General features: G+C 54.4%; 1 protein-coding gene across 1 annotated transcript; it reads right to left on the bottom strand.

Moving 5' to 3' along the window:
- Nucleotides 1-1,301: 1,301 nt before the first annotated feature.
- On the bottom strand, nucleotides 1,302-10,149 carry LOC134547639 (uncharacterized). Its single transcript, XM_063391787.1, is given in 8 exon segments — nucleotides 1,302-7,306; nucleotides 7,378-7,810; nucleotides 7,892-8,138; nucleotides 8,210-8,358; nucleotides 8,434-8,668; nucleotides 8,841-8,955; nucleotides 8,958-9,221; nucleotides 9,503-10,149. Coding segments are annotated over 8 exon segments (3,402 nt in total). The 5' UTR covers nucleotides 10,124-10,149; the 3' UTR covers nucleotides 1,302-5,968.
- Nucleotides 10,150-10,239: the final 90 nt, after the last annotated feature.

Here is a 10,239-nt window from a genome sequence, read left to right as displayed (position 1 = left end):
GATGTTGTTAGAAGCTCCAGTGAAAGGAGGGCACCAACATTTACCTTCCTTTGGAGTGAATCCCTCACTGAAGCAAAGCTCCTGCTAAGGACTTGCAGGTAGATATTGGCATATATTTGAAGGATTAAATCGCCTGAATATCCACCAGCCTGCTGACTGCTTTGGCACTGTGCCTTGCCTGTTTGGATGTGACTTTCAATTGTGCCTTTCACTTGTGCTGTGATTTTTTTTGGCTTAGTTTATTGCTTCCAGGCAAATTCTGAATGTTATCTGGACCCTGAGCAGAGAACCCAGTGAAATAATACTGATGTCTCAGCTGCTGTAGTGTAAACCTTTTAGAATTACAAGGCATTTTTTTACTGCTAAAGAGAAGAGAATGTTCCTTTTGTGTTGCTATGCCATGATGGTGTTTGCCAGGGTCCCATCCCTCCTTCTCCTTCCTCCACACTTTTAGGAGGGCTTTGCAGTGCTCCCGATTAGGAGGAGGGGAGGTGCAGGGAGGGAATGGGCAGCCCCTCAAAGCACAAAGGAGAGGCAGGTGATGAGATGTGGTTCTAAAGCTTGACCTGCATGGTTGGGGTTTCTTTCCTAGTGCCTCTTGAGCACAAGATTCCAGAGAAGATGTTGGATAGGGAGGTCCATACCAGAACTGGACTCAGGACCTCTTTACCACAGTTTCTTGCTGCAGCCGAGTTTCAGACTGAAAATGTCAGAAGATAAACTAAAGGCAGGGTTGTGGAGAGTCTCTCCAGCGTGTTTTACATGGTACCAAGCCAGGCCCCGAGGCACAGAGTGTGAGATAAACGAGCTGGGAGGTGTGTGGAGTTGAATGATGTTTGTGACATCTCAGAAAACTCTTCTGAAGGTTCAGGCAGGATTTTAAATCTCGGAGTCTAGCAAGGATCTTGCTTTACCCTGCTCCCAGCACATGTGTAATGGCACCCCAAGGCTCCCCAGTCAGCAGCAGGACCAAAGCAAGAAGAGCTCCTTAGTGGGGATTTACACAAACCCCCTCCTCTGCCGAGGGCTCTGGCAGCGCTTGGAGTGATCCAGGCTCCTGAGACTGCTGCTGCATTCCCTGTAAACAGGCAGTAGTTAACATTCAGCCTGGCAGCTGAGGTGGTTGGTGGTGATGGGTCAGACCTGTCATGAGCAATTGTTTGTCTTCTCTGACTGGATAGGCATGCAAATAGAGTGAAGGAAACCGCCCAAAGCCCACAGATTGACTGTCACTCATTTTAGTGAAAACTATTGATGGTAAGTCTCAAACGTCTGGTAGAACAGAGATATTATGGATTAAGTTTCTTTCTTTCTTTCTTTTTTTTTTTTTTTTTTTTTTTCTTTTTTCTTTTTGGGTTTGGTTTTGGTTTGTTTTTTTTAATAACCCTATCTTGAGCCTGACAGAAAATGGTCAGTTTTAAAGTTTTGATTACATACCCCATGAAAATTTTATTTAAAAGGACCATATTTCAGCATTTTCAGATCCTGCTGTGTGACTGTTGAAGGGCCATATTAAAATTCATTTCTGCAAGCAGAACAACATGCATCTCTGAAATTCATTTGCACCAAATATTTTTATATTCAGGTAAAGCTTCCTCCCACACTGAAAGCACACTGCACAAGCCTGGCCTCAGCAAACTCATTTACAAAAAGATGCAAATCAGTGTTTCAGATGTGGCTGGAGCCTGTCAGTACACAGAGGTTTGACTGTCAAAAGGTGGATATTCCTTGTTTACCGATAAATTAAAATCTGCTCAGCCAGGAAAACTTTAGAGCTTTCCGAGTCACACGGTGACAAGGAGAAAGCACTGAATGTTCAGGCTGGGAGGGGATCCCCCAGCTGCTGACAATTCACAGGCAGTTCAAGCCAGCTGGGAGGGGGCCCTGCACCTTTACCAGTGTGACCCCTTGGCTGGGACAGGGTGAATGACGTGGGGCCAAGCAGCTCCAGCAAGCTGACAGGGGGGTGCTGCCACGAGGAACCAGCCATTCTGAAGAGGGGCTAAAAGGCAAAAGGGGATGAAAGCCATGATGAAATGATTCTTTAGCTATTTCTTTTAAGTAATGGTTATATTTGATTTCTTTTTTTCCTCCGTAGAGGATGCCAGCTCACTCTGGCCCATCAGATAACAACTGCTGACAGGCATCCAGAATTAATAGGCAATTTGAAGCTACTTCTGGCTCTTGTGAATGTTTCTGTTGGTCCTGTGTAATGGTTGCACAGCTCAATAGCAATTCCCCACGATGTGCCAGGATTCTTCTGGCATCTTTAGTCACTAGGTAGGAGCTGCATTGCACAAAACTAACAGATTGCTGTTTATAGACTGTTTTCTGGGTTTCTACAGCTCTCCTGCCTTTGGGGGTCCCTGGGCTCTGTTTCTCCTGTAAGCAGCATGTCACAGGCTGTAGGAGTTGTAGCAGCTCCAGAGTGGGGGATTTCCCTGCAATCCCCGTGCCACAGGAGAAGAGTTGTTGGGTTGAACAGGCACTGCTGGTAGTAGGAGAGGATTTATTCACCCTGTCCTTCTGTAAGATCACACTCAGCAAATAGTCTGCTGCTTTATTTTACTTTTTTCCCCCTACCTTCTTCCAGGAGGTCTCCACAGCTCGTAATGCCAACACACCATGATCTAGCCTTGGCCCAGTCAAGTTCATTCTGGGGGCAGGAAGTGAAGCCCTCACTTAGGGATGAGAAAATCCTCCTTCCTCCAGCCCATTAAAGCCAATACAATTCCTCCTACTGGAAGTCTTCCCTGATTTGATATTATAAATGAGGTGTTCCTTGGAGCTATGGCAAGAGATTTGTGGCAGTAGTAATGCTAAATTTAATTTCCTGGGATTCAGTCTCAAACAATTGATAAAGCTGGGTTATTCAAGAGCCATTCAAAAGTCCTAAGCTGTAGAAGTGTTTATTAGCTCCACTGTACTTACGGCAGCCCAAGAATTCCACTTGGTGGAATTTTTGTCTGTTTTGCATTAGTGTATGAGCACAGATTAATGGAACTAGAACAGTATTTTTGTTGTAAGTTGCCTTTCAGAAAAACCCAACTGGAGAGTAAATGTGTTTAAAATGGGGAGGAAAAAGCAGTTTCTTATATTTCAGTCATGAATACATAGTGAAATATATGATAAATTGGTAAAAATACATGTCCTGGATGTAGGACACCTGTAAGATTAATCTGAGGACAGAGGTGAGAAGAATTTTTATCATATGTATGTTTTGTGCTTTTTACTGAAGCTGTTGGGGTATCAAAGCAATGATCTGATGTCCTGTTTGCTTAGCATGATGTAACCGTGATCACATCTTCCTCCTTGAACAGCCGTAACAGAGGCAAGCTGGGGAAGCTCCAGGGAGCCTTAGGAAAGTCCTGGGAACAAGGAACTGCACAAAGGGACTCACTGTGCATGTTTGCATTTTGGGTAGATATTGAGGGCTGCCTGGGTGGGGCATGGATGAAATAGGGAATTAGGTGTACATGAATCCAGCAGGACACAAAGCACTCTGAGGTAGCAAGAGCAGCCAGCCTGAGGTACTTGTGTTAGTTTGAAACAATCCTTGAAGCCTTCACAAGAGTCTGAACTTCAAAGGCAAATCATAAAGTGTGACTAAGGTTAGATGACAGCCTGATTGTGAACCAGCACTGGCACACAACTCCTCTGGCCTTAGGTTGTGTACATGTGCACAGTTCATCTTTCCTTTCCTGGTTTGGTTTTTTTTGGTGCTCCTCTCTGTCTGCTTAACTTTTCTGCACTGGTTTCCCCCTTCGATTTATTTTTTGCTTGTGTTACCCATCTCAAGAGACTGAGTCACAGTAGTAATCTGTTTGAACTCCTACCTGCAAATTTCCGTGTTCTCAGTACATTTTCTGATACACAACTGATTCAGCTTCCCAGAAGGATCTGTCACTTGGGAGAGCAGAGCTTTCCTCTTTATTACCAAGGTGTCTCTCTCTGACTATCTCTTGGCCCCCTTTAAAACCATCTACCAAATGATCACTCAGCTTTTCCATAGCCAGTCCATTAGCACAGTTTCTTTCCCTCTCTCACAGCTTATTTGCAGCTCTTTGTTTAACATCCTTATTTCTGCTGACGTCATTTAAGTTCTGGAGCTTCATCCTTTGACTCTCCTTGTGACATCTGCTCTCAGATCCCTAAAATCTTCCTGTGCTGCTGTCATTGCTTCATGCAAGAGACTCTCCTACTCCACTTCTGACGTGCAAGGGGGACTCTCTAAGTACATCCTCACTGCCACCCTTGAGGCCAGTCTTGAAAGACTCCTCCTGGCTCCAGCCAAGCCCTTCCTTTTGCTTCAGCTTCTGCCTCTGGGTCACTGGCGTCTGAATGAGTTGCCCAGTCATGCAAAAATGTTTTCTGAGCACTGGGTTTTCTGACTGAGTGGCAGATATCAAAACACCAATTAAGTCAGTTCTTTTCCCTTTCTTTTTGAGGAACATGTGAAGACTGGGAGAGTCTGCAGCCCGTTCTGGCTGGGATGAGAAGGTACAAGGGTGATGTCCATAAGGATTTCCTAGGGGAACAGAAGATGATCCCCCCTCAGTACTTACTCTGCCAAACAACTTTTTCAGGGGTTATTCAACAACATGGGTTGTTGATTTGGATCATGGGTACATGATCCAAATGATGCAGGAGATGGCCCTGCTGCTGGGTAGGTTTGATTTTCCCCTTGCATCCAGGTTCTCTTCCTCTTGCTCCCAGTGGCCCTGATGAACACAGCCAGCAGAAAATGGTCTGTCTGTACCTTAACGCAGCAGGAGTTCCCCAGTGAGGAAGAACTTTGTGGTTCTTGCAGAGAAGGAGGCCTGGGGAACTGGCTCTAGTGGCAGAGAACTCTGCCAGAAAGACCAGCCTTTTTCTGCAGCTGATGTATCATGCACTGGTCATGTCTGTCCAGCCCAGAGAGGGGCAGGAGGGGCCTGGCCCAGCCATCCTCAGAGAACAGCAGCAGGCACACGGCTGGGTGGGCACTGGGGAGCCATGAGATGCTGTCTGCTCTCTGCCAGCAGAGGAGCTGCCGTGGCAGTGCCAGTTCCACCTGTTTAGGAAGAACTCACTCCACACACTGGAACAGATTCCCCAGAGAGAATAAGCAATGTCCCTCCCTGGAGAACTGCCTGGACACAATCCTGTGCCATGTGCTCTGGGATCACCCTGCTTGAGCAGGGAGGTGGGACCAGATGATGCACTGTGGACCCTTCCAACCCTTCTGTAACGAGCTGGATTACCTTCTCCCAAAAGGAACCTGCAGGAGCTGGTGCTGCCCCAGGGCACCCTCTGCACTCCCTCCCCACCTCCTTTCCAGTATATCCAAGCAGCCCCAGGAGCCCTGGTGCCCACAGGGGACCCCTGAGGACACCTGACTTCCCTTTGCCAGCCCATTAATGCCCACCTGCTGCCAGGCTCAAGCATTCACTTCTTTTCTTGGCACACACGGGATGGGATTCCTCCTGCTGTCCCCCTGGCGTTGCAGGGGGCACCAGCCCTGCCAGCACTCTGTGCCTGATGAGTTCCCAGTGCCAGGGTACAGAATGTCACCACTGCCACAGCAGTATCTGGCAGGGGCCACTGCAGGCAGGCAGGAGTGGAGGCAGCTTTTCCTCCCCTTCTGTTTGTATCCTAGCAGAGGAGCTGCCCTGGCAGCCCCAGTTCCTGCCTGCAGCATCATCCCCAGCTGTGTCCACATCTCCCACACACACAAGGTCCAAGCCAGGCTCCTTGTCACGTAAGTCTATTGAAGCAGGGGTCTGGGTTGAGGTGGCTACGGTGGCACAGCAATGAGGTCTCGTTTGTGTGGGAGGCAGCCAGGTGCTGCTGTGTTACCCCATATCCAGGACAGGCAGGACACTGTCACCTCGAGGGGGTGTCTCTGTATCCCAGGTCTTCTGCATCCTCTTGGGAGCTGGTGTGTGCTTCTGGTGTCCCAGGCGGGGCCAGGGGTCCCGGTGCTCTGTTACTGCACAGGCAGGCGCACTGGCCTGGCAGGAAGTCCTGCAGGAGCCGGAACACAGCCCGAGGGTCGCCAGGGCCAACTGGGGGCTCTCTGGGGTTGTGGCACAGGCCCCCTCACCCTGGGATGGGCATTGATCGGGGGCAGAACTCTGTGGGGTCGAGCAGCCTGGGGCTGCCCACGTGGCTGACCGAGCTGTGGCAATCCCTGGCTCTTGGCACAGGAACCTGGAGGTCGCCAGGGCGTCCCATGCACTTGGAGTGGGGACAGCCTACCCAGGGGACACCTATTGCTCAGGGATGGAGTTGCCTTGGGCTGAGCTTCCTGGGTGTGAGCGTCCTGAGCATCCTCGGGTTGTCCAACCAGCTGAAGGAGCCATGGCAGCTCCGGCCTCCCAGCAGAACCGCCTGGGGGTTGCCAAGGACTCCTGGTCACTCCTCGGGGCGGTGGCACAGGCCTCCTGTCCAGAGGACAGCCAGTGATCGGTGGCAAATCTTCCTGGGGCCGAGCTTCCTCGGGCTGCCCACGTGGCTGACCGAGCTGTGGCAATCCCTGGCTCTTGGCACAGGAACCTGGAGGTCGCCAGGGCATCCCACGCACTTGGAGTGGGGACAGCCTATCCAGGGGACACCTATTGCTCAGGGACAGAGCTGCCTTGGGCTGAGCTTCCTGAGGCTGAGCATCCTCAGGTTGTCCAACCAGCTGAAGGAGGCATGGCAGCTCCTGGCTCCTGGCAGAACCGCCTGGGGGTTGCCAGGGACTCCTGGTCACTCCCTGGGGTGGTGGCACAGGCCTCCTGTCCAGAGGACAGCCAGTGATTGGCGGCAAATCTGTCTCCCAGGGCTGAGCTTCCTGAGGCTGAGCTTCCTGAGGCTGCCTGACTACCAGGTGAAGGAGCCATGGCAACTCCTGGTCTCCAGCAGAGTAGCCTGGGGGGTGCAAGGGGCACCTGGGGGCTCCCTGGGTTGGTGGTCCAGGCGCTCTATCCATGGGACAGCTGATCAGGGGCTGAGCTTCCTCGGGCTGCCTAACCAGGTGAAGAAGCCATGGCAGCTCCTGGCTCCCAGCAAAGCAGTCTGGGGGCTGTGGCAGTGCTGGAGGGTCAGACTTGGGCAGGCAGCAGCTGCTCTGTGGTCCCAGAGGAGGCAGCTTTTCCCGTGCTGCCTTGGACCAGGGGACTTTGGTGGCTCTGTCCCCTGAGGGTGCAGGTAACTGGGGAGCACTGGGTACAGTGGTGGGGGGTTTGTCCTGGGATCGATGCTTTGCCAGCTGGCAGTTCTTCAGGGGACAGCCTGTGACCTCCAGCTGTAGCCCCACAGACAGGCATGAGGACACAGGCGCCTGTAGGGAGACACAGAGGGTAGTGGGGGTTCGGGGTGCCTGGCTGTGGCTGTCCCCAAGCCCCAGCCTACCTCCCTGTAGAGGAGCTCAAAGGCACCAATGGAACAGGTGGGGTTGTCCTTGCGGTCGAGCACGAGGCGCAGCGTGTCCCGCTGGACGTTGGCGCAGAGCCGGCGGGTCACCGCCGAGGAGGGGCTCATGGTGGGGCAGGAGTTGATCTCCAGCAGCCAGGGCTGGAAGTCTTTCCCGATGAGAAAGTCAGCCCCGAAGAGCTCAAAGCTGCCCTTGCGGGAGCCCACGTGTTCCCGGGCACAGCGCAGGGCGTTCAGGATCGCCGCCTTCATGCCGGGCACTATCACCCGCTGCCAAGAGTCCGCCTGCCCCAGCTGTGCCAGGTGTGCCTGGAACTGCGTGTTGGACCAGATCTTGTCGGGGGGCAAGCGGGGGTCTGGCTGTAATCTTTTGTACCGCTTCTGGATGGAGACGTTGCAGAGGTGTCTGGCACTGGGGCAGGGAGAGCGGGGCTGGGTCAGGGGGTGCCGCGGGGCTGGGCAGTGCGAGCCGGGGCTGAGGGGGGACACTCACGGCTCCAGGTGACACAGGGAGAAGGACGAGGAGCAGAAGCGCAGGTAGCAGTCTCGGTAGAACCAGGCGGTCAGTGGCTTCCAGTCAGTCACCACGAACCACTGCCGGATGTCGAATTTGGTGTTGAAGATGGTCAGCGGCCGCTCCACGTACTTCTGCACCACCCACTCGCACCTCCGTGACGAGGAGCCCGTGGGGCTCTGCGCCAGCTCCAGCACCTCCTCCAGCCGCGTTGCGCACACGATGCCTGGGCAAGACAGTGATGGTGAAATCCCTTCTCCGTGGGGATGTGTGTGGCCCAAGCTTCCCCAGCCTTACCCCTGCCGCGGGATTTGGCGCTGGGCTTGAGGATCCAGATGTTGAGGTTGCCCTCTATACCGAGCTGCGGCAGCTTTTCCTCCAGGCGCTGCAGCACATCCTGGCACTGCTCTCGCTGCTCCCTGCTCAGCACCAGCCTGGTCCCCTCACTGTGGGGGGACACGGGGGGCTCAGCACCGGCCCCGCCACCATTCCCCCGTGTCCCCATCCCGCTCAGCGCTCACTGTGCTACGCGGTAGTATTCCTGCAGGAAGCGGTCCCAGGCGATGCACGTCCGGCAGGGCGACGGCGTTTTCCTGTCGATGTCCTGGTGCCCCAGGACGCCCAGGTGCTGCTCACAGACCTGCAGGGCCTCCTCCACCAGCTGGGGGTGCAGGGGGGAGCGCGGCCGTGCTGTGGCCGGCACGGGCTGAGAGACACGACTCCGACGCCAGCCTTGGGCCGAAGCACCGAGCCTACCTGTGGAACGGATGCCTTTTGAGCTAGGGCAGGGGAGGGAATGAAGGATCCCAACCCACAAACATGAGCAGGGGCTCGGCCTCCAAGCTCAGCCCTCAGACACGCCCCTAACCCCTGAACTCCCCGTTTCATCCCCCGCCTCTGCCCCGCTCAGCCAGCTCCATGCACTCACCTGGCCCCTTGTCGGATTTTGGGGGCTGCTCTGTCCCCACCGGCCTGTCTCTGACCTTCTGCAGGGCCAGTTTGAGCAGGCTGCGAGCTGCTGTCAGGCGGAAATCCTCTGCAAGAGGCAAGTGTCATCCCTAGCCGGGCCTGTACAGGACATGGGAAGACTGGAGGACAGGAGGGCAACAGCCCCAGGCTCACCGATGAAGGCTTCCTGCTCGCCCATGAACCCCAGCCGGTAGCACCGGGGGAAAAAGGTGTCGAGGTCGACTTGCTCAAACCAGGGCAGGTTTTGCAGGCTTTGGCACAGCCCCTCCTGTTTAGAGAAACTTGTCATTCCCTTCTGAACACTCCCGGGCCTTGTGCCCCCCTCCCTGAGGCCTCCGTGCTCCCACCTTGGTGCAAAGTGCGTACTGCCGGGGAAAGCGATTCACCACCTCAATCCTCGGCAGCAGCTCCCGGTCAACGTTGTTAAGGCAAAGGGTCCAGAGGAAGTTTGGCACCTGGTCCTTCACCAGGAAGGACTGCGGGAGGGAGTGGGCTGGGGTGAGGCAGGGAGCCCCCATCCTGCCCCAGTCCCTTGCCCCAGGCTGTGCCCTGCTCCTGAGGGCCTCCGGGGAAGGACATGGGGAGCTGTGGCAGAGTTCAGCCCTAACTCTCTTAGCTAACCATAAGGTCATGGATGTCATCAGAGTCCTCACTGTCTTCAAAGTCTTCCTTGTTGTCTTCCTTCTTGTCTTCATCTTCCCTTTCTCCCTTGTTTTTCTTATTGCTTGGCCATGGGCGGTGCAGGGGCTCTGTGGTGCCCAGGGAACGCTGTGCCCCACCACGTGGGTTTGGCACTGCCTCCCTCTGCTTATCCCCGCCACCACCTGCCCTCTTCTCCAGCTGCTGTTTCTTTTGGCCGCCAGGCTGCTGCTTCAGCTGTCTGCTCCTGCGGGGCAGCTTCCTCTCCACCCAGCCCCGAGCCCGCAGCAGGCGGCGGATGATGGGATAAGGGCCCTGCAGTGCGAAGATCTTCTTCTCCTGCGGGGAGAGCAGCGAGCTCAGCCTGCCCCAGCACAGCCCTCTGGCTCGGCGCTCCTGAGCCAGAGGTGCACAAGTGCAAGCATGTGGCATTTCGGGGCAGTGTGAAATCAAACCCCTCACCTTAATGGCCTTCTCCACACGCAGCTTGGCCTTCCTAAGCCGCTCAGACTCAAATATGTGCTGGCAGCCATCATGGTAGCCAACACTGACAGCTGCCTCCTGCCCTGTGAGGACAGCCCTACCTGAGCCCACTGTCCCCATGTCCCCAGGCCCACAGGGCAGGGAGGGGGAGACCATGCTGACCTGTCTGCCCCTGCCTCACCAAGTCTGGGGCTCCTGACATGGCATTCCCTGACCTACCAAACCTTCTGCCAGCA

This window comes from Prinia subflava, chromosome 2 (assembly GCF_021018805.1).
Source record: "Prinia subflava isolate CZ2003 ecotype Zambia chromosome 2, Cam_Psub_1.2, whole genome shotgun sequence".
NCBI lineage: Eukaryota > Metazoa > Chordata > Aves > Passeriformes > Cisticolidae > Prinia > Prinia subflava.
The sequence above is the reverse complement of the archived record's forward strand: the minus strand, read 5'-3'. Positions and strand labels throughout refer to the sequence as shown.